This window comes from Lemur catta, chromosome 9, assembly GCF_020740605.2.
Source record: "Lemur catta isolate mLemCat1 chromosome 9, mLemCat1.pri, whole genome shotgun sequence".
Taxonomy (NCBI): Eukaryota; Metazoa; Chordata; class Mammalia; order Primates; family Lemuridae; genus Lemur; species Lemur catta.
The window spans coordinates 41,538,623-41,564,215 of NC_059136.1; the positions used below are offsets into that span (position 1 = coordinate 41,538,623).

Sequence of the window (25,593 nt, forward strand, 5' to 3'; positions counted from 1 at the left end):
ATGTTGATCTTTCATTCTTGGTCAAAATCATTCTTATATTTCCAACTGTACCTTCACTTTGATATTCCCATCTGTTTCTTTTCATCTCTTGCCCAAGTGCATCTTAAATGTTTGGAATAACTCTTTTGCTTCCTTGAGCCAGCCTTTGCCTATTCCTCCCCTTAAAACACATTCATGAAATCTTTATATAACTTAAGAAAACTAAATTTACATCCATCTTTAGTAATTTCTGCTACTGGCAAATCTCTGTGTATCAAACAAGCTCTACAAAATTGAGAGGCAGTTGGGGAAGAAATATTAAAAGTCAGAATAACATGATATAAGCATAAGGGGAAGTATTGATACAAAATGCTATGGTAATTACTATAGCAATAATATTTGTAGTATTACTGCAAATGAAGGAAAACAACAGCACAGCTGGTAGTGAACAGCTAGTGTAATATATACATCAGCTGATAAAGTCCCCATCCTTAGTGCTTTCTCACCAATAGATGAAAATTCAAACTCCTTTACAAGTTATTGGCACCCAATTGCCACTGCTTCTTTTTGGTCCTTCTTTTTAGCCTATATGTTATTTCTTACATCTCTGCCTTTGCATATGTTGTTCCCCTGGCTGGAATGCCATTTCACCTTGTGTTTCTCAGGAACACTCCTATTTACCTGTTAAAAATTGGCTCAGATGCTACCTTCAATAGGATACCCTCCCTGTTTCCTAATCACCCATAGGGTTGATCGCTTTTTGTTTCTGTTTTTGTTGGCTCTTTACTTATATATTAGACAATTCTATTTTATTATGCTCATAACAGCATATTACAATTATGTATTCAAAATTTAACTTTCTAGTTGTAAAATTTTTAGCACATGCTAATTTTAGAAAATATAGAAAAGTTTAAAGAAGGAACTAAAATTCATGGTGACTTAACATTTTAACCTGCAGTGAGTCCTCTGTATCCATGGGTTCTGTATCGGTGGATTCAACCAACTGTGAATGGAAATTTTTTTTTAATTGTCTTTGTACTGAACATGTACAGACTTTTTTTCTTGTCATCATTCCCTAAACAATACAGTATAACAACTATTTACATACAAGTTTATATCCTTTTTCACTTAATATGAAATTCTCAGAGAACCTTTTTGTACATCTTATTTTGGTCACTGTGTAGTAATATGATTTATCTACTTAATCATTGCTCTCTTTTTTAAAATGAAAAATTTGGCTTTTATAAAGAGCCAGAAAATATCTTTATCTTCTAACTTTTTCAATTTTTAAATAGGATTATTTAAATCTCTGGAAATATAATAAATTTCAGGATCAAAGAAATGATCATTTATAGATCTTTTGATAGGTATTTCCAAGCATTAGTTTACTAATACATAGGACCATGTAAGAATGTTACCCAAATCTGTGCTATCACAGTGTTATCATTAAAAATAATTTAATAATAATAAGTCTCTGCTATTTTGATATGCATCTGGTTGTTTACATTTCCATTATAGTGAGGTCTCAGTGCCTTCCTTATGACTTTCTATGAACATTTTATTTATTAAGAATATTAATCCAAAATTATAGTTTTTACTTTTTGTAAGTTTTCTTTGTGATGTTATTTACCCTACTTTTATTTAATTTTGGTACATTAAGTCTGTTTTTTCCTTTGTAATTCTGTTTTTATTCTCAGAAAATCCCTTCTTATGCATATTTTCATAAACATTCATTTCTAATAGTTTTAGGGGTTAGATGAGTAAGGCATATATGCATCTGGAACTTTGACATGTAATTCTTTAGTCATCTAAAATGTATTGGCATTAGAGATACAGCTTACTACTAGTTGTAGCAACAGAATTTATTTAGTCATATTTTTTTTGAGAACAGGATTTTCTCATATGTAGCTTTGTGTCCCCAGTACCCAGCATAATAGACATTAAGTGCTTATTGAATTAATTTGAATGAAAACTCTTGGCTAGCATTTAAAACAAATTTTCTCTTACTCTATCCAGGCTATCCCATATTGGAGGAAGAAATGTAGTTATTTTTTCACTAGTAAAAATCAACTAAGTAGTGCATTAGTCAAGTCATTCCTCTATTCAGAATTTTACATTAGCTTTTCAAATCCTTCAAGATGAAGTCCAGACTCCGGAAATATAATGTAAATGGCATTATGCTTTAAAATTTGCCATCCCAGGGTTAGAAAGATAAGTTTTAGCATAAAAGTTGTATTTTTTTCCATGAAGAAAAAGGATACAGGAATAGAAATCTGGACAGGTATTTCTTTTTCTAAAACTGAAATTCTATGAAACAAAAGACTATCAGTTTTGAAAATTACCCATTTTTCCCAGCAAACTTCTAAATCTGATTTCTTAGCTTTTATACCTAAAATGTGGTTCCTTAAATCATTTTTAACATGTTTTCAAATTTTGTCAAAAGAAACATATGGAAGGAATAACATGTGGTAATCTTAAGGTTTTTTGCAGGCTCCATGCTGGCTTTCCAATTTTTTTTTTTCTGTGATTAAAATCATATGTAAAGAGGTAAAATGAGTTGCCTAATATTATACTGGGAGTCACTAGCAAAACCTAGATTCCAAACCTGTATGTGGGGTATCCAAATTACTAAGCTGTCTCTGATATTACCACAAATCTATATTTAATTGCCAGTTTGTTCATTTTATATATGTTTGATCTGAACACAATGAAATATTTTGTTACTTAGAACCAACATATAACAGTGACCTTTTACCAACTGTTAAGAGGGAACAGGATTATCTGTTTAGAGTGTGAACTTGACCACAGAACCAGATAGTCTACCAACATTTTCCCCAGACCTAACCCCTGGCTTATACAGGCAATTTGTCTAATTTGGCAGAGAACATGAAATATTGTGGCCTATTGCTATTTCTTTCTTAAATCAACCAGTGATAATCTACCTCATAATGAATGAATGAATGAATAACTTAAAATTCATTTAGAAATATAGTTATGACAAGAAATGTTTCTAAGATATAGAGCTTTTTATGAACTAATGATAGTTGACCATTTAAGAGAATAGCGTTTCAAATAGCATAGCATAGTTACTACTTAATTTTGAAAACGCTAATGAACAGCATAGTTTCCAGAAACAATTTATTAGTTTTCTTCTTATAAAAGAATGATCAGTTTAAGAGTATAATACCATAGCATATGCCCAGTTGTAATGTCTTTGCTTCTTTTAACAGCTACCCAGGTGGATTTAGACAAGTAACAGCTGCTCAGCTTCACCAGAGGGATCCAGTGGCGGTAAGTCTGTTGTACTTTTTATTTATCATCTGCACAAAAACTGATTCAGACACAGTTTTTCAATCTCCTTTCTCTTGTAGTATAGCTAGCATTCAAGGCTATAAATTCTTCACATTAGTTGTATCACATACGTCTTTAAGTATTATTTTCATTATCATTCAATTCTATGTATTTTCCAATTAGTGTTTATTAGTTTTACATTCAGTTAAAGAATTCTCATACTTTTCTTTTTAATTTTTTGATGCTTACATGATTACCTAGTATATGAGTTTGCTGAAAATGCCTTAGGGTCAGGGAGACAGAGAAAGATGTATATAAGTATGTGTATGTGTATATATTTTGTCAAACATGCTAAGTATGTTGTTATATTCTTACTGACCTTTTTGTTAACTTTATTTTGTTTATCTGAAAGAGTTTATTATTTATTTATTATTACAATCTCAATTGTGGATTAGTTAATTTTTCCTTATAGGTCTGTCAGATTTTGCTTTGTGTATGTTGAAGGTTTAGTGTTAGATGAATTTAAGATTGGAATTATAAGCCTTCTGAAAAATTGATTAATGTCAATATGTACTGATCCTCCTTATCTCCAATAATGCTTTTTGCCTTGAGGTCTGTTTTTTTCTGATATTAGTATAGCTATACCAGCTGCCTTTTGATTAGTATTTGCCTCATATTATTTTTCATTGTTTCAATTTTAATGAGTCCTTTTATTATATTAATAGATGTGTTTGTTGTAAACATATAGCTAGAATTTTTCTTTTTCCTCTTCTTTCTTGCCTTCACTTGGATTGATTGAATTTGTTTATTATATGTCTAAAGTTAATCAGTATCTTTACCTTTCCGCAAATCAAACGAAGGCCCTTAGAGATTTTTAATACCCATCCTTCCTCCATAACTAAATACTTTCTCTGTTCAAAATATTTTAAAACCCTTCCAATTCATCATTCTTATTATTGTTTATCCTGTTACTGATTTTTTGTGATTTTCTTTGCTTACAGTCCCTTCTTATAACTCAGTCTTCCTTCTGGGATCAATTTCCTTCTCCTTAACACATTAACTGCCACGTGAGTTGTATTTAACTCAAGCTAGTTTTGAGCCCGGGGCCTTGTGGAGCATATGTGACTCACACATCTCTTCACCTTGGGAGCATCTTGAACTATTTTTCAAGTTGCATATAACTCATGCACAGAAAACAATAAACAATAACAAATCTTTCATTAAATTAGAAAGGATCGTTTTGTTTTTGAAGTTTTTATTCTATTTTCATAATAAAACACCGTGGCCCCAAGGAAAAAAATTTTTTTTCTAGTGTAGCAGTCAATATGTTAAAGTACTTCCCATTGGCATTCCTATAGCCACATTCTCTTAATATTGAACTTACCTTTTTTTTGTCTGAAACTATCTTTAACGTTTGCTTTCATTCTTGAAAGATGGTTTTGCTATATATGGAATTATATGATAGTCATTTTTTTTCTCTCAGCTTTTGAAGCTGTTATTCGGTGGATTTTAGCTTCTGTTATTGCTGTACATAAGTCAGATATCAGTTTAATTATTTCTTTGATGTACTCTGTCTTTTCTTACTGGATATTTTTAAGATATTTTCTTTGGCATTGTTTTTCATGTATTTCTTTTGAGTCTTGTTTCTTTTGTTTGAGAATTGGTGTCTTCAGTTATGGAAACTTGTTAGCTCTTAAAGCTTCTAATATTGGATTTCCTTATTCTCTGTTTTTTTTCCTTCGGAAATCTGATTATACTTCCAGTAGATGGTTGCATTTTGTTGTGCATGATTCAATACCACTCTTTCTTATTTGATGTCTCACTGTTTCTGTGCTGCATTCTCAATTATTTGTTTAGCTCTGTATTCCAGTTCTCTAGTAATCTTTTCACCTGTGCCTTATCTGATTAACCTTTTTATTGAGGTCCTAATTTCAGTGATCTTTTTTTGAAGTTTTATTATTTGGTTCTTTTTCAAATTTGCTAGTCAGTTGTGATAGTTTCCTGTTCCTTTGTCATTTTTTGGTTCTCTATTATATTTTCTTATACAAAATAAACATAATTCTTAGCATTTATATCTAAGTCTAACATTTGTGGTGTTTGTGGGTCTGCAATTTATTATTTCCACTCAGTATACTTGGTAAGCTCATGTACCTTGGAACTTTATCTCTCAGAATTTTTTGAGACCAGTGTTAAAAATAAATTTCTTCAAAAAAGATTTACTTAGCTTATGGCAAGTGCATGGGGCTACACCAACCTAAGACCTAAATTTTAGACTTGTAGGATTTTGATTCCCATAAGAAGGGTGAATTTGGTTTCATGCTTTAAAAAGTATTTTCATAAACAATATTACTCACTTCACTGGTTATTTCTTTTAAGTTATATATTGGGAGAAGTTATAATCCATATATTAGTTCCCAATATTACTCAAAACAAAATGTCCCATTACTGTTTTATGATTTTTTTCCTTCCTTAACTCTGACCTGACCTTTGAACTATACTCATAGGATAAGAGAGCGTTTTCCCCATTAGAGACTATTTTAACTTTTTACTTAAATATATTCATAAATGAACAAAGTTTTATTAGACTCTGAAGATATTCTTTTATTTTGATAAAGTAGTAAATAAAAATAAATATCTACTGTCAGGATGCAACTATTTGTTTGGTGTAATAATGCCTAAAATTTTCTTGGTAAAGTCGAGGAAAGGAATATTTTATTACAATAAGACCTGACATACCATTTAGAAGTTCCATGCTTTACTATTTATTTTGTATCATTTATGTCTGTTTTATAAAAATGTACTCGAAGATTACTTCTTAGGAAATATTTAATGTTCTGTTTCATAACTGGTGTGTTTTTAAATTTTATAGGTAAAAGTATTCTATTTTGACTATTAATATGATTTCCATGTAACAGTATCAAAAGTTAGAAGGGTTTCTGATAATATATGCCATAGCTGTTACAATAAATTATTGTTTTACTATTATATAAATATTTTTAATGTTTTTAAAATTAAAGTTTGTATTTTATTCATATATATTAACTTTACACTAGGAGGCAGTATAGTCCAACTTTTTAAATATTAAGAATTTGACATTGGATAACATTTGTAAAAATTGTTACAAATTATTATTTTTTATGAACAAAGATTGAAATGCATTAACAAATTTTTGATGAAGGCTTAGGAAATATTTCAGTTAAATCCACTGAAATTATTACCTCATTAAAAGATCTTTGTTTTTTTTAAGTCTTAACTTTGTATTTTGAAAAAGAATGAATTGTGAAGGAAGAAGTCAGTTATTTTATTTCCAATCCAAACACTGTTTGTCTGGAACAGTAGGCCTCTGCCAGCAGACATAATTTGCTAATCAGTGCTCGGTGCACGTGACTTGTCAGAGCATTTGTTTCATAATGCAGTCTTCTGATTACTAGTACAGTCTTGGAATATTATTTGTAAAATACATTAATTAATATTAATAGTTAAATAGGTAATAGTTTACTAAGTGTTAACATTTTTTCAAAATTATATAGGAGATTGTTAATTCTAATTTCAACATGTTCTAACATGTATTGTTTTAGTGGGTTTAGCTTTAACACACATCAAATTATACCCTTGAAATGTGAGTGCAGATGATAAAAATCAATTGTGCTGTCTAAAATTGGCACATATGCAGGTTACTTTTAGTCTCTTCCTTTTGTTCTTTTTCTAAATAATATATTAAACATTAGAGCCTAAAGAAAATAGTAATGTACAAAGTAATAAAAGTTTCTTTTCTATGACTTTCACATATCTGCTTAGGTCTGTTTCTTTCCTGTATTCATGTTGACTCTTAGCCACTTGTTTTCATCACCATCTCTAATTGTGTTTGCTTTCTTTACATGCTGAGTCACATTTTTCTTATTTAGTCCTATGAATATCTGTTTTTCAGATTGTAAAACTAGCTATTTATGGCATGCTGCCAAAAAACCTTCACAGAAGAACAATGATGCAAAGGTTGCATCTTTTTCCAGATGAGGTAAGTTAGTAGTCGTTGATAATGATGCTTTTCTGAAATTTTGAATTAAATGTTTTCTCTCCTTTTTCAATAAATGGTGTAGACTTATTTTCATAATTTTATGCCAACTTCTGATATATTTTTGTATTTTTAAAGTGAACATGTATATATAAAAAATGATAGTTAACTCCTATTTTATACCATAAAATGAGCAATCATTGGACTAAAAATCAAAAGTCTGTGCTACATTTTCATTTTAATAACTACTTTTTTTTTTAACAAGGAGCTATGATCAGAACCTCTGTTAAATTGAAGTATTCATTGATAATTTCATCAACTATGAAAAAAGTATTAATTTAGTTTACTTCTTATGTAACCACTAGCAAAATTTCTATATATCATGGATTAATAACTTAACTTTGGTTGTTGATTATTTCCCATGATTTAGCTTTAGAATACTTGTTCCTACTCAAAATTTATTCAGCTAAATATTATTTGGGAAAAAAGTATCAACATTTTTATTTATTAGCATTATACTGTTTTACATACTTAGGTTTTCCTTTTAGTATAACATTAATACAATGAAATACTAGAGTTTCTGTAATAAAAATCGTTGCATACATACTCAAATCAGACTACCTAGGTTTGAATCCATGCTGCCCCATATACTGACTGCATGGACATGGGCTAATTACTTATTAACTCTGTTATCTGATCTCTGAAATGGACATAATAATAGTACCTACTTTAGAAGATTGCTGTAAGGGTTAAATAAAATCCACTTGTAGAATGCTTAGAACAGGGCCTGGCACAATATGTGCTAATTGCTGTCATTACCAGGTTATAATTGCTCTTATAGTTCATACTGAAGGAATAATGTAGAAATTTATTCTAGAATATCAAGTTATAACAGTTGTTCAAGCTACTTGTATGTGTGCTCTGTTTTTAGCTTAAACAACACTTATTCATAACAAGTAAATTATTCGTGTTTTATCAAAATAATTAATTTATTATCATTGTTTTACATGAAAGAGTAATTTTCCACTATTCACTTTACCTCTGTGTTAACATGCACAGGAGCATTAGCATCATCCAAGAATAAATGACCTTCATGATGAAGTCATGAGAATCTAAAAACTCCTATTTCTGATTGTACTGGCACATTTTTTAGAAACCATAATTTCTAAGAAACACAAAAATAATATTATTTATTCCAGTTATAAGATAGATTTGAATGTGGATGTTTTAAGTATCCATGGTAGTTCAGTTGAACAGTAAATTACTTAAATAATTTCAGACTGTAAACATATGCACAAGATTATTATTTCTGCATTATTTTTAACAGTAAAATAACAGAAAGTAGCAGAAAATAAGTCAGTACTCAAAAACCAATGAAGCAATATCAACAGTACATAGAGCCAGCTTGAGGTGGTGTCCACTGACCAAATATGGGACTGTGTGAACCTTGAAATAAATAGTAATAATAATCGATCACATTGAATAAAAAATAAAAATCTATGCATCTACAATGATAGTCCTGAAATTACTTTTAATTTACTATAATTTTCCTTCTCCTTTTTTGGAGAAGGAAAAGCTCTTTTATAGAAGAATGTCATATAAAAATTGTAGAAGGAATACTGAACCAGAAAAGGCACTATTATCAGCATTTTCTATAGCCACTGGGTAAAATGTTATTCTGAAGCAGGATATTCACAGAGTTCCAAAATACCATGCCACAGAGTATTTATATTTGAAAAGGGAAAAATACTTTTACGTTAATGAGATCTGGTGGACATCACCATAACCAAGAGATCAAATGTGTTGTTGATGTAGGACAAATTGATATGTGCCTCCTGCTGTGAAACACTGAAGACCAAACATAAACTATATAGCATCATGTTAAAAATGCTCACTCTGAATCTGATCATGGGAAAACAGTCATACAAATCCAGATAAAAGGGTATTCTGTAATATAATTGGCCTGGACTCTTCAAAATGTTAATTTCATGACAGAAAGGGCAGAGGTTGAAGGAGACTAGACTAAAGACTAAACAACATACTATGGTAACTAAATGCAGCATGTGATCCTTGACTGGATCTTAGATTGGAATGGTTTTTTATGTATATGTATATATTTATATATATATATATTACAATATTAGACCAATTTGGGAAATTTGAATATATACTATATATCAGATAAAAAGTATTTCATTGATGTTAATTTTCCTGAACATGAAATTATATTGTGGTTATATAAGAGATTGGCCTTCTCTCTACAAGATATATGCTGAAATATTTAGGGTTGAAGTATTTCCAAATTACTCTCAAACGGTTCAGTGAAAAAAGTGTGTATTTATATGTGTTTGTGTATAGATAGACAGAGAATGCAAACATGTAATGTTAATGGGTGAATTTAGGTGAAGGTTAGATTACTGTTCATTGTATTCTCTCAACTTTTGTGTGAATTTAAAATTTTCTAGAGTAAAAAGTTGCAGAAAAGCAATAAAGTATATGATCACCTAGTTCATGTGTTTCTGTTTTCTACTCTTATTCTTTCCTTATTCTCGTCTTAGGTTAACCACCCCTCTGTGAGGAAGACTCTTAAGTCTCTGTAAACACATTCAGTTAGCATTTGTGGATTACCTTCCATGTGTGCAGATTAAAGGAGTCACTTCTCCCTCTTGTGGTTTCATGTGTAAGGCCTAATCAAGAACTTTAATTCCTCATTTTGCATCAATTTTGTCCATTCTTTCAGTGAAATCCTCTAATAGTAAGGAAATTTGGAAAGCTCGTTTTAGTAGAAATTCCATTCTATTCAGCCAATATTTACTAGGAACCCACTATGTTCCACACTTTATGCTGAGTGAGGATTTGGCAGCTTTTCAAATTGCCTTTACAGTCAGTCTTGGGATTTTTTTTAATCACTTCCCAAAGAAGTGTGAAATATTCACAAATTCTCATAAGTATCTAACTGATAGGTATTTTCCTTCAATAATTGAAAAATGTGTCACTTAACAATATTTCATATGTCCAGGCAACTTCTGCTTATTCTGACTATCTACTTGCAGATTTGAATATACTGAGGAAGTAATAATGGTAGAGGAAAGGATGTTAAATATTGTTAAAATGCTTTTCAGTGAAGAAACACATTATCAATATTATCTATTGTGTTTTGTTTATGTTGACAGTGACCCAACCTATCCAAGCCAAATCATCAGCACATGGTATACTCTCTAGGATTAATCAAATCTTAGGCCACAAAATATGTCTCAGCAAATTTAAAAAATATAGAAATTATACCATGTATTTTGTCAGACCATAGTGCAATAAAATTAGAAATCAACTCCAACAGAAACACACAATTCTATACAAAGTCATGGAAATTAAACAACCTAGTGCTGAATAATTATTGGGTCAAGGAAGAAATTAAGGTAGAAATCAAAAGATTCCTTGAACTAAATGACAAAGGGGATGACAGTTATCAAAATCTGTGGGATTCAGCAAAAGCAGTCCTAAGGGGAAAATTCATAGCCTTAAACGCCCGCATCAAAAAGACACAAAGATCACAAATCAGCAATCTAATGAATTGTCTCAAGGAACTAGAACAGGAAGAGCAAACCAATCCCAAACCCAGCAAATAAAAGAAATAACTAAGATCAGAGCAGAACTAAATGAAATCAAAAACAAAAAAATAATACAGCAGACTAATGAAACAAAGAGTTGGTTCTTTGCAAAGATAAATAAAATTGATAGGCCTCTCCCTAGATTAACCAGAAATAGGAAAGAAATGACCCAAATAAGCTCAGTCAGAAATACAAAAGGAGATATTACAAGTGATAGCATAGAAATACAAAATATCATCTGTGAATACTATAAAATCTCTATGCACATAAACTTGAAAACTTTGAGGAAATTGACAAATTCCTGGAAACACACAACCTCCCAAGGCTCAATCAGGAAGAAATAGAACTCTTGAACAGACCAATTATGAGCAATAAAATTGAAGCAGCAATAAAAAATCTTCCAACAGAAAAATGTCCCAGACCATATGGTTTCACAGCCCAATTTTATCAGACCTACCAAGTGGAACTGGTACTCACCATACTGCAGAAATTATTTCATAACATTGAGAAGGAAGGAATCCTCCCCAACTCATTCAACAAAGCCAGTATCACCTTGGTACCAAAGGCAACAAAAGACACAACAAAAAAAGAAAACTATAAACCAAAAGCCATGTTAAATTTTAAAAAATATAAAAGTTTTACTATATTAGGTTTTAGAACAAGCTTACAGTACAGTAAAGTTCTATGATTCTAAAGTTATTATAAATTGTATTCTGATTCTTAAGACATACTGATTTGTCAAAACTATGTCTTATTTGTTGCCACGTTTTGGGCCAGCTATTTGATTCTTATTTGTAATATTGCTCTCTGCAGAGAACTGTAATTTACTGTGTGAAAATTCTTTTAAAAAAAAAAAACTGTATACACTATAATGAAAAAGAGGCAATTATATCTACTCTCCTTGTGCAAATGCCCATAGCATACTTCCATATTGATATCTTACCATTATTTTAATAGAGTCTCCCAAAATTAATTTATCATCCAGTTCCCTTTCCCAGCTGCCTTATTTCTGTGTCATGGGCATAATCTGAATGTTAATTCTTTTGGTTACCCATACTCTTCATTTTATTTTCTTTATTTGGTCTGTCCAATTCCAATGCTTTCTTCTTATAAAATATCTCAGATATGTGCTTTACTCTTTAGTTTTCTTTTCATTACCCAAATTTAGACTTTTTTACATCTACTTTGATTACTGAAATAGCCGCTTAACTATTCTTCTTGGCTCCATCTTTTCCCTACTTCAGTCCATTCTGCCTACTATTGCTAGGCTAGTCTTCCAACTCTTCTCTTCATTTTCCTGCAGATTTGGATATGTAACAGGGGGATAGTAGTTCTGGGCAGAGGATACCATTAATAAAGGCAGCAGAATTTGAGCCTAACCCAACACATGAAAGGTCAGGAGGTTGGTAAGTTAGAAGCCATGAGTGTGTGCGTAGAGAAGTGAAGTCAGAGAGGCAGACCAGGAATGAGGACACTGTCTAGCTGAGGTTTAGCAAAGGAGTTAAAACTTTATCTGGAAAGATTTTAAGCTGAGAGGTGATTTTCTAAAAACTTAACAAGCCTTTATAGGCCATGATCTTTTTATTTTACTTAATATGCTCAGCACGTAACACAATTTCTGGTTCTTTGGAGGGGTTCAAAAAAAGATTCTTAAATAAATAAATGACTCAAAGATCCAGCAGGTTTTCATTTTCAAAAATTTTTTCCAGTCATAATTTGGAGCACAGATTGAAAGGTAATGGCACGAAACACAGTAGACCCAGTACATACATACATCATATGAAAAAGCATGAGAATGAGCCAAAGCAGTGCCTTTTTATAATTGAAAAGAGGGAAATGAACAGTATATTTTCAAAAAATAGGTAACGTGTATTATTATAATGTGATTACTTCTATCAGGAATTTTCACAGGCTTTTTATTTTAATAATTATATTGTTTTCCTTCTGTAAAATATTCTTTTGCTTGTTACTTTTTAATACTTACTAAGTATTACTAAGAAAAATATTTTAAGAAAATTAAGCCTAAAAATTTTTCTAATGTAGGATATTCCAGAAGATATTCTTAAGAACTTAGTGGAAGAGCTTCCTCAACCACGAAAAATACCTAAACGTCTAGATGAGTACACACAAGAAGAAATAGAGGCTTTTCCAAGAGTGTGGTCTCCGTAAGTGTTTCTTTCCTACTTCCTGTCTTTCTTTTGTTTTTTAGAAAATTCAATTTGGTGTCCTGTGTTTCTTCAACCAAATGATAAAATCCTTGAGGGTGGGAAGAGTGAAGTCAATTTTTTTACTCTCTTAGAAACTCTAAGCAGTTACTACCTGCAAATAAACTCTAGATGTAGATATGAGAACCAAAAGTTTTTAAGCATTAAGACTTTGCTAGGTAAGTGCAAGGATGTTCAGAGGTGCCTATAATTATCTGATATTTTATTTGGGATGATCTTTCTTTGATTGATTGTAGTCTTTTGGAATGATAAATGAATTTTTATTAACCTAAAACAAAGTGATTCTCAGTTTTCCAGATTGTTTCATAAGCCAAAAATATCATCTTATTAAAAGTCATTAATTCTGGGTACTTGTTGATAGTCTTGATCCAAATAGAAAAATAAAATAAAACACTTCTTGCTCTCCTCCATACAGTTTCCTCTGCCTAAGGTCCATAAAGCTGCTAAGATTTAACATTCTATCTCCCGTTTAATTGTTTTTAGGTTTCTTTGCCTGGGATGTACAGATGGTGAAGCATTTAAATGTAACTTCCTCAGGCAATCCTTTCTGTAATCCTTGAACTGGGTTAGGCTGCCCATTATGGGATCTCATTGTACGCTTTCCTTTTCATTTACTGCATTTATTCTAATGTAACTAAGTATTTGTGTGATTATCTGCTTAATATCTGTTTACCTTACAAGATTTCATGAGGAGTTACATGTTTGTCTTATTTAGCACTGAGCCTGGTGCCTGCATATTGAGTAGGCACTCAACAAGTATTTATTGAATGAATTAATAAAAACATAGAATATCCTTGTATCAGCTTGTATAAGTGAAGTTAGGGAAGAATCTCTAGAAGATATGAAGCAAAGACTGTTTTTCATTTTTTTCACGCCATTTATCCCTGTCCAGAATAATCTCATTTATTTATGTACATGTTTATTATGTCTCCCTACATTAATAGCAGTAATAATAATAGTAAACACTATTTAAGCATTAACTGTGTGCTTTACATGTATTAACCTATATAATCCTCAGAGCAACTTAATGAGTTAGTACAATTTTATCCCAATTTTTTTATAAATGAGAAAATGTAGGCATAGAGAGGTAAAGTAACTTGCCTAAGATCACATAATTGTAAGTGGTGGATTAGGCATTCTAGCCTAACTAGACTAACTCCTGGGTCATGCTCCTAACCATTCTGCTGGAATGTCCTGTGTTGCATTGGAAGGTCAGCTTCAAAGGGGCAGGGACATTGTCTTATTCAGCACATACATTCCCCAACACTTAGAAATAGTACTTGGCCCATAGTAGATACACAATAAGTGTTTGGAAAGAATGATGAGATGAGTTCTTTGCTTTAAAAATGAATTTCAAAGTTGTCATAAAAAGGTTAATGATGTTTTAGAAAACTCCAAACTTAGGTTTAAATTTTGCCTCTATAGTACCTAACTCTATAACCTTAAGTAAGTTATTTATCATTTTGAACCTCAGTTTCCTCATCTGAGCTCGGTTTCAACCATAAAATGGATCTGATGCATATGTCAGAGCATTGCTAGAAGGAATTAAGTGAGCTAATGTATGAAAATACTTAGGACACTTGAAGCATTGGCCAGGTTTTTAATAGGAGAATTTTTTTGCTATTACAAATTCTATATTATTTTAACTTGCTTGCTAGTGTAGTGTTTTATGAAAATGTATTTAAGTTGCATGTAGTTCACAAATACTCACCTTTGATAAGTTATATGCTAAAAAATTATTTTCAGTAGTCCTTGAAGTTTTGCCAGGTCACTTTCCTTTAACAAGTTCTGTAAATATAAGTATGTCATATCTGATTTTTTTATAGAAACATCATCACAAATGAATTTATATTTTCTGATCATGAGGGGTGTGGTACTCTTTTTGTTTTTTAACTAGAAATACCAAAGATGCTTTTAACTCATATATATGACCAAATGCATATTATGTACTTGAAGTTATATTTTATGAACATTCTAAAATGTATTCTAAATTAGTTAAACCAAGCATTATAATAATGTAATAACCATTCACAAGTTATATTTAGTGTTGTTATAGTCAGCGTACTGATCAAAATGGAATCATTTTGCTAAGTGATTCCTGCTTCATTTTAAAGCATATTAGGAGGTGCCTGAGTGTCATTGTTATATTAGTGAAATTAGAAATGGCTTTTCTATGGTTATTTTTAAGGAGACTTTTAGAGAAACTTGGAGTCACTTGATGCATTTTTTTAGTTACTACTCTGGGAATGGGTTTTCCTGCCCTTTCTTTTCATTCCAGATTTCCCTGTGGCAGAAATATGCATTAGGCACCAAGCTTCCCCTTGTGCTTTATTAAAGTCATGATATGTTCTCATATACAGCCACACAACATTTGTTAACTTGTGTTCTCAAAATAATAAACTGGGTATACACTTACTGAAACTTAAAGATATATCATGGTATAGGTATACTAGTCATTTAACATAAGTCATTTAACATTTCCTTCTCTGGATATTAGAGCTGACATCAAGCCTGGTTAATTAAGTATTTATTACATAAAAAGCATATGACCAAGAAAAAAATAGTCATTTGGGGGTTTAAAAAAAAACTTCTCTAAGAAATTGATGATCATTTTAGTACAGGGCTATTCAGTAGAACTTTCTGTAATGATGAAAAGCTCTCTGTCTGGGCTTCAAATACAGTAGCTACTGGCTACATATGGCTCTTGAACACTTGCACCATGGCTAGTATGAGTAAGGAACTGCATTTTTAGTTTAATGTAATTTTAATAAATTTAAATTATAATAGCCTCATATGGCTAGTGACTACCTTATTGGACTATGTCATTTTAGTTGTTTGCCATTTCATAAAGATCTAGTATTAAATATTATATACTTTAGAATTAGAATTAAAGTATTTTGATATACTGTGCAATTCAAAGCATTGAACATGAGATTTCTCATTATTGGAAGGCTTGTCTTTATAAGAGAAATTTTTTTTCTCCTTTGGAGAAAGAACCTGCTTAAAATTTGCTTTCTTCCACCCAAAATAGCTAAGCCAAGAATATAATCTTCCTTTGGAATGTAGTAACTGGAGTTTATTCAAGATAGATCTGATGGTGAATCTGCAGACATTTGACTGAAGCAGATGTACCTGGATTGCACCATAAGAAATAGTCATGAAATAGCTTGCCTTGGCCAGGCGCAATAGCTCACGCCTGTAATCCTAGCACTCTGGGAGGCCGAGGCGGGTGGATCGCTCAAGGTCAGGAGTTCGAGACCAGCCTGAGCAAGAGCGAGACCCCGTCTCTACTAAAAATAGAAAGAAATTATCTGGCCAACTAAAAATATATATAGAAAAAAAAATTAGCTGGGCATTGTGGCACATGCCTATAGTCCCAGCTACTCGGGAGGCTGAGGCAGAAGGATGGCTTAAGCCCAGGAGTTTGAGGTTGTTGTGAGCTAGGCTAACGCCACGGCACTCTAGCCCAGGCAACAGAGCGAGACTCTGTCTCCAAAAAAAAAAAAAAAAAAATAGCTTGCCTTGATGTTTGTTTCCCTAGTAATAAAACTTAATGTTTATAATATTCCCTAGTAATAAACTTAGTGTTTATAATGGTAAAATGTACATCTTGTAATTGGAACTGTTATTACCTTTTGGTAAAATGTAAGTTTACCAGCTTTTCTATTAAAGACTAAGAGCTTTTGAACAACAGTAACAATGATCACACTAAGTTCTGAACCCAGTAGATGATTACCGAAATCATTTCATTCTTAATTAAAAGCTATCAATGTTGGGATTTTATTTAAATTATTTTAAATCTCTTACAAAGGTTATATTCTTTCAGATCTAATAAAATTAGTATTTATGACAAAACTATAAATATTTTTTTTAAACTAAAAGCCATTTTATATGTACTATGGGTAGTATTGCCTATTCATCTCATTTCTTAAATTAGTGGATGTACTTGGTATATTAGTATTTTTTACATCTCATGGATATGTAAATTTTATGAGAATATGTCATGAAATTACTATGTTTTATGTTTTTGATGGTACAAAGTAGATGTATGTCTGCCATGTGCAAATGGTGATTGTAGGGTTTACCCTTAGAATTCATTTCTCCTTTTTCTTTAAAGGAAAAAAAAATCACTATCTTTTCTTCACAGTTCATTTGCCTGAGATTGTAGCTTTCAAATGGTCAACTTATTTTAATACTATCAATAATTATTCCCATAATTATTGCAGTTTTGCCAACACATTACAGAACCCCAATAATCATGGAAATTATAATGCTCAGTGTAATGGAAATTTTTCAGTGTGTAGGCTAAAAATAAAACTTGGATCATTTTAAACTTTTTTTTTATTTTCAATTTTTGCAAAATTCTGTGGGAGAGCTTTTCTTAGGAAAAACTAGGTATGTGGAAAATTGCAACTTGAATTGCTTCACATTATTATTCTGACACGTTAACTCAGTAAGTAATATTTTGAGCAAAATCTTCACCTTTGTAGAGAAATTGTGTGTGGGAAGTTTCAGCATCAATGAATGCATGAAAAAACAGGTGTTTACAATGAAAACCTGTGTTCCTGGTGTTTGAAATGTGCCTGCAAAGGAGTGGTTAATGGTAGGGATGAAGGTGTGGAGGTATGAAGACAACCATTACTGGCTCTAGAATCATCTTTCCTGAAAGTAGGGTGAGGCTTAGGGAGTTTAATAGGTAATCCATCGAGCTCTGTGAAAGAAAGTCGGGTTCCAGATGCTAGGAACATTAGCACTGAAAAAGGGCCTTGGTGAGCATCTTGTTCGGTCTGTAGCTGTAGAAGAGAGCAAGGACTTAAGCTTAGTGCATGCTCTTTGATATGAAAGCTATTAATCCTAAAAATCTACAGATTTTCAGACTTATTTAATATTCAGAAAAAAATTATTTTTACCTATGCTTTACAAAATATGCTTCAAATCAAACTTCACTAAAGACAGTGAAGAAGGATTTTTACCTTGTCTCATCCCATAAGGAGCTGGTATCTGGTCGGCTTTAAGATTTTCCATAATTTTATGCTAGTCCAGTCATGTGGCATTTTCCCCACACGATTTAACTTAATTTGCTGCTCTTCGCAGTCAGAAGTTGTTAGCTGGACGAGGGGGCCAAGGTTACTTTCCAACTCTCCTACCCATTTCAACCAGCTCAGCATTGGCTTAAACCATAGACTTCAGTATTTCCAGTGCTGAGTTTTGCTCAAAGTAGGCATTCTAAACTCTACTGTTTTTTTGGACATGATCAGATCAAGAGTGGTTTTTAAAATAAAAAAGCAATCTTTATTTAAACAACGGAAACCAGACCATTTACAAATCCTAGCCAGTAGAGAGTTTGACTAAAAAAATGTAACTGAATGTAATGGCGGTGCCTGTTCATTTTAATTGAAAAAAAATAATAATTTGATTTTTAAAAATTTAGACTAAAGTTTTTTGAAAATCATGTTGAACTTTTTCTAATCTGGATGGTGATACAGTGCCTAAGAAAATGAGTATAAAGGCACTATTACTTTGCCTCACTATTACCTGTACAGCTAACATCTTTAAGGAATATGTGATGTCACCAGATTTTCTGAAATGGTTCCATTCATACAGTAGAAATGACTAAAATTCAATCATACTGACCTTTTGTTGCTTTGAAGATTAGTTCACCATCCAAATTTTATTTTAGTCTTTTAAATATTTTGTGTATTAAGCATTATACTAAGAAATATTAAGAATGAAAAAAAAGACTTAAAACCTAATGGGAGGCCGGGCGTGGTGGCTCACGCCTGTAATCCTAGCACTCTGGGAGGCCGAGGCGGGTGGATCGCTCGAGGTCAGGAGTTCAAGACCAGCCTGAACAAGAGTAAGACCCCATCTCTACTAAAAGTAGAAAGAAATTATCTGGCCAACTAAAAATATATATACAAAAAATTAGCCGGGCATGGTGGCGCATGTCTGTAGTCCCGGCTACTCAGGAGGCTGAGGCAGTAGGATCGCTTAAGCCCAGGAGTTTGAGGTTGCTGTGAGCTAGGCTGACGCCACGGCACTCACTCTAGCCCGAGCAACAGAGTGAGACTCTGTCTCAAAAAAAAAAAAAAAAACCTAATGGGAAATAAAATATTTTTGAGATTTATTACATTCAAGTTATAATCAATTTCATGGATTTACAACTAAAATATGAATGGTTTTTTTACTTGGAAATAAATTATCTGAATAGAAAAAATAATTGAACCAATTGAACTGTAGCATAAACCATGTGCTTCATAGTTTTATGTTTCATTTTATTCATAAACTGAATAGATTTTTCCCACCATTTTATAATATAAACTAAAATCTCCAAAAAGCTTTTTCCTAAAGCCAGAAGGTAAATTCCTTTATAGAAACTAACTACATTTTTAAGACAATGTAAGTATTTTGACCTCTATAGTTTCTGAATTCTGAATTTGAATCTCTGTGCTTTTAAGGTGTGCTTGTTTTATTCTAATGAGTGGCAGTATTTTGCTTATCTAATTTAACTAGTGGCAGGCAGTGTTTTTCACAGGGATGTGTGTGTGGTAAAGAATTTGCTATAGAAAACTGAGAATTATACAGGATGTGGTGTGATTTCAACTGTTTTTGAGCAATCACAAGCACCATACAATATTTTCTATAGCTCAGATAGGCCTTTTTTAAATTCTCTTTCCTCACTCAAAAAAGTAATATTATTTTTAAAAAATTATATTGTTTAAAGGCGATTTTCTGCTGATTACAAGAATTATTTGCAAAATAGATTATTGCTATGGAACATTTGATAGCTATAAAAGTTTAGCACAATTTAGAGAAAAAATTAAAGTTCTACGTTAGCCAATTCTTAGAAGATTCATTAATCTCCCAAGTATGTTCTGAGCATATATATGAAAGTTTAAAACTTTGAGCTTTCACTTCAAATTTCAAAGTGTTTGTATGTTTAATATATAAGTTATATATATAATACATTATATATATTTCATATATATATATAGTACATGTAAATAAACTATCTCTCTGTTAGAAACTGCATTCTCTAAAGATGAGGATTTTGTCCTGCTCACTGCTGTATTCCCAATGCGCACAGCAGGACCTGACCACTCAATAAATGTTTGTTGAGTGAATGAATAAATGAACAAAATCATATCCTTCCTGAAAGAGAAATTGACTTTTAATTCATCACGTGGTAAATTCATATTTTGGATTTTGCTATTTACTTACTTAAAGCTTTCTTAGTAACTATAGCTAAAATAGAAATTTTTCTTAAGTCTTTGTTTTAGTACAACTATGATATATCTGATTTTAGATACTTTGTGTTACATTTCCAAAGAAGGATCATGATAATTTTATTAAAATACAACTTAACATTTCTGTTGAGGAGTAAATTTCTATAATTTCTATGAAAAGAAATAGATAGGTATTAGCTTTCTGAAATGTCCTTCCAAAGATTTCCTGAGATTATTTTAGAATACTCTTGTTATTTAGAAATATATTAACTTTATATATTATCTTTTATTTTAAAACTTTATAATTTGTTATTTCCAATGAAACAGTGACCAAAAAGTAGGGCTACTGTAGAATATAAATTCACCCATCATCCATCCCTCTGGCAAAAAATTAAGCCATATCTTAAAGCTTTAAACATTTCAGTATTCATAGTATGAATAGCAATATACTAAATGCCAAGTTTCTTTCGTTTTAAAAAATTATTTAATCTAATGATGAGATTAGGTAGATGTCAACACAAAATAGTATATCTGAGAATTCAATTCTGATTAATATAGTGTTGCCGTATATGGGTTACCAACTTTTAAAGAACATAAATACATTTACATTTACTCAATACTAAAGCTACTTGGACTACTGTTTAATCTTTCTTTGATGGTAAATACGAAAAAAGAGCCAGGAAAGTTACTACATATCAAATGGAGTCATCTCTAGCTAAGGAAGAAGGGTGTGTGTTACCTTCTATTAGGCACAGCATAGTGATAGAAATTTCTTACTAAAGGTGCTTTTTTGCTTTCCAACATCTTCAAATAGTCATTTCCTCTGTCTTATGAATGAATAGCCCTATTTTTGGTCTGAGGGAACCCTTGCTAGTTAGAGTGTGGTCCGTAAACCAGCAATGCATCAAGTGGGAGCTTGTTAACAAGACTGCATCATGAGCCCCTGCGCAGACTAAGTGAAAGTAGAATCTTCATTTTCACAAGAGCCCATGCGATTTGTATGCCCACTGAAGTGTAAGAAGCATGGGGGTATAAATGGTCCTCCCCTACCCTTTCTCATATTATCTTGGATTTCCTTCTTTTAGTGAAAGGGAGTAAGCAATACAAGTGAGTTGTTGTGTGCTTGTTTTTGTTTGTTTTTGAGAAATAGAGCCATATAGTCTACAAATCTCTTATTTTCCCCACAGGGCAACCTCCTGAAGCTGTATAATACCATGAATTGCCTCCAGTTTGAATTGATGTTTCTAGCTATGCCAGCATCTAAAATATCTAGTCCATTGGCCATGATAGTATTTCCCTCCCCCCACCCTGGGAGCCAATTAACCATCTGCAAAATATCCTAATTGTTTCAGGAGGAGGAATGGATAAGTTTGCAAACAAAGTGGTCTTTTCAAGGCAGTCACTGTACTCCAATGACAGATATCTTACCAGGCATCCACTATGTGCTAGGTACTGTCCTATTATTAGTAGCTGGGAATATAAGATTAGTCTTATTGGGCCCTGCCTTCAAAGGAACTGGCAGCCTAATAGGTGTCATATAGAATAAGATGGTGCTTGCAAGCACTGAGTCAGAGAGTTTATACTCCTATCCCTGCCATCCACTTCCTAGCTATGCATGTACAGACCAGTCACTGAGCTGCACTCTGAGCCTCAGTTTTATCACTGTAAAATGAGGATAATAACAGTGTCTTTTTCACAAAGTAGTTGGAAGGATAAAATAAAATAATTCATATGAAGTACTTATACTTTGTAACACCTAATAAGCGTTCAGTATGTGTTCTTTTTTTTTTTTTGAGACAGAGTCTCACTTTGTTGCCCAGGCTAGAGTGAGTGCCGTGGCGTCAGCCTAGCTCACAGCAACCTCACACTCCTGGGCTTAAGCGATCCTACTGCCTCAGCCTCCCGAGTAGCTGGGACTACAGGCATGTGCCACCATGCCCGGCTAATTTTTTTTTGCTATATATATTTTTAGTTGGCCAGATAATTTCTTTCTATTTTTAGTAGAGACGGGGTCTCACTCAGGCTGGTCTCGAACTCCTGACCTCGAGCGATCCACCCGCCTCGGCCTCCCAGAGTGCTAGGATTACAGGCGTGAGCCACCGCGCCCGGCCAGTATGTGTTCTTTACTAGTAAGAGCCAGTATAATTTGAGAAACACTGTAACAGAAGTATATATGAAGTTCTCTGGCAGTCCCAGAGAAAGGAGCCCAGCCTAGGTTAGACAGGAAGAATTGTAAAGAGCTTGTCAGAGATATATAACCTTTGAAGTGGATTTTGAAAGATTATTCAAGCTTGCCAGACTGAGAAAAGATAAGAGACATTCTAAGCAGAGGAAATTTCAAATACCCAAGTCCAGCAATGTGAAGGTTTTTATCTGGATAATAGCAAGCAGTGTGGAGGAACCAGGATGTAGAAAAATAGGGTAATAGAAAGAATGACTCAGAAAGGTTAACTGGGGCCATGTCATGGAGGGTCATATGTTTAATTCTGAAGTATTTGAACTTTGAGAAAGCAGGAGAGGGCCAATGAAGACTTTTAAGGAGGGCCACATGATACAGAGAAGTGGGATGGAAAAGAGGGAATGTACGTTAGAGATTCTCTGATTTGTTCTCTTTCCTCAACTCTTCTAAACACCAAACCCTGTTTTCTAGCTGCCTGCCATGTCTGGATTTTATCATATTCAAAAATCAATCCTGTATTCCCTATTCTGAAAAATAGCATGGCCATTCCCTGAGTTCTTGAAGCTGAGAATTAGTAGTCATCCCTGAGTCATTTTCCAGTGGCTCCTTCCTCCGTCATCTCCCTGGCCCCTTCCCTCCTCTCTCTCCATTCCACCTACCTTCCACCCCAACATGTCACTCTTCTGTTTCCAAAATTCTGAACTCGACCTTTCTTCTCACTCATCGCTGCTACAGTTCTGACAGAACCCTTATTTTCATCTCTTTACTTCCTCCAAAATATATTCTAGAAACAAATTTGGGCTTCTTTAGTGCTCTTGTTGCCTGAGGTCAGTATCCACATTCCCTTCACATACATTTCCAATTTTACTTCTGAATTCCACTAAAAGGTGGTATTGTCATTTCATTTTGACTTAAATTAATCTTTGATGTGGAAACAACTAGTGATTGTGACTAACACATTTAATTTTATTGAGTGGAGTTGCAAAGATATCTTGTGGGACATTAGCTTAGAAGATTTATTTCCAGTTGCATTACTGCCACCTCCTTTGCAATTATATGGGAGAATAAATTGTTTCTTAAAATGTGCTGGTGTTTCTTGACTAGAAACTGCTTTGATTGTATTGAGTCTCATACCAAAGATTAAAAAGGGTACACTCTGGAGCAGCTTGCAGCTATCATATTGGGTTGTCATTTCTCAGGCTTTGGATACAGTTTTTACATTTGGAAAGAGATTTCAAGAACACAGTGACAAAATTCTAGTTTCCTTTCCTTATTGTTATATATTCCTGATATAATGAAGCATATGTTGCTGGTTTCTCAGATCAGTGCCTGTGTCTCTCAGGGTTTTATAGTAAACAATTTTAAATTCTAATATGGTTCTTTCACTCAGACAATAGACTGTTGGTCTTCTTAGCTGGGCTATCTGGTATCTTGTGAGTATTCAGTTTAAGAAAACACACTGTAACCATAGAAAGGGAATAGATAAGTTGTAGGGCAAACAGAGTTCATCTACTTTTTAAAGGAACTCAAACTATCAAATATTTTTACAGCTGTTTTCAAAAATATCTATTTAGTTTGTTATTAACGTCCTTCAGAAAATTACACGTAAGAGCCCAATACCTGCAAATATACGATTGAAAAGATAACAGAACATTTTAAAGTTTTTTGCATTTTATAGTTTCCTATTTAATTTTCTCTATTGTTATGATTTAACATTTCCCTGAAAATTTTCTTTCCTGTAATTTACTACTGGAAGCAACTTTCAGATATGATTAATCCTATAAATATGTAAATGAGGAAAAAACAGTTATATATATGTAAATATTAAAAAATATCAAAGGGCTGGTATTTATATGTTTATTTCATGTATATCATAATGAAAATTAAATTTAGCATATGATAAAATAATATAAATGGTAAAATTGCTTATTCAGAATTTGCTTTTGTAAGGTAAATTCATATATTTGTATGAATTTTAAACTCTTTTAAAGATCACAGTAATTCTTTCAATAAAAGGGGCTTTATGAAGGTTTTTAAAAATAAAACAGAGAAATTCAAGTTACTAAGTTACTGAATACATTCTTATAGAGGCACATGGTCATGGCTTATATTTATACTTTCAGAAAGATTTCAGAATTCTCACTTAACTCTTCCATTTTGTGAAGATTTGGTTTTATTGTTTTTCACTAAAAATTTAGATGTAATGTTGTTTATAGATATTTCTTGGTGAACAGTTACTTTTATTTTAAATTTCAAAAATAATCTTCCTTCATTAGACAGGAGAAAGGGAAATAATGATTCATGAAGAAATTTGATTTTGTCTTTCAGACCTGAAGATTATCGGCTATAGGAGAATGAGAATTGCAGAAAATAAGAGTGAGGTGATTGAAACTTGTTTCTGATGAGTTTCTCTAACCTTCAAGGCAGAGTGAACCAACTGCTACAGCTCAGCATGTGTTACAGGTGCTGAATGTTTGTGGGGAAAGATCAGGAAGGTATATTCCTTCAACAAGAAATTGTAATAAAATACACTATTTAATAGAATTATTTTATTATGTAATCTTACTTGAAAGTTATAAATGATAAGAATAAAATTGCTTACTTGGTTAACTTTTCATTTTTGCATTTAATGAAAAACAGACCCTAAGTATAATATTGCAATTGTATGTTACCCCAAAATGCCCACCCTTGCAGATTTTCTCAAGTTCTATATCACTATTCTTGCTTCCTGTGAACAATGCCCACCTTCACTTTTTCTTTTAGTGGCTGTTTTATTTAACCTCCTAGCCATCTAAATTAATCTTTCCAGTTCTGTAAGGTAAGGTTTGCCCTGGAGCATATAGAAACTGCTATCATCTTTTTCTCTGTCCAGTATAGCCACTTGGTCTCCATGACACCAAAATAATGAAGTAATGCCTTGTCTACTCCCTAGAAATCTTTCTGCCCTGCCTGTGATGCTGTTTGCAGACACCCCACACTGGTTCTCCGTATCTGTCCTGTTGGCCTCTATTCACCTCTGTGCCAGGCACTTAGATTAGGGTGCTAGGATGAATATCCCTAGTAAAATATCCTT

The 25,593-nt window shown here is 32.5% G+C and overlaps 1 protein-coding gene across 1 annotated transcript in view; it reads left to right on the forward strand.

Moving 5' to 3' along the window:
• MRPL13 (mitochondrial ribosomal protein L13) overlaps positions 1-25,132 on the forward strand; it is a 37,695-nt gene extending 12,563 nt beyond the window's left edge. Inside the window, exons 4-7 of the mRNA XM_045561859.1 lie at positions 3,210-3,270; positions 7,199-7,285; positions 12,934-13,055; positions 24,849-25,132. Of these exons, the coding sequence (XP_045417815.1) occupies positions 3,210-3,270; positions 7,199-7,285; positions 12,934-13,055; positions 24,849-24,870 (292 nt within the window). The 3' untranslated portion in view covers positions 24,871-25,132. The remainder of the gene's footprint in view (positions 1-3,209; positions 3,271-7,198; positions 7,286-12,933; positions 13,056-24,848) is intronic.
• The last annotated feature ends 461 nt before the right edge of the window (positions 25,133-25,593 follow it).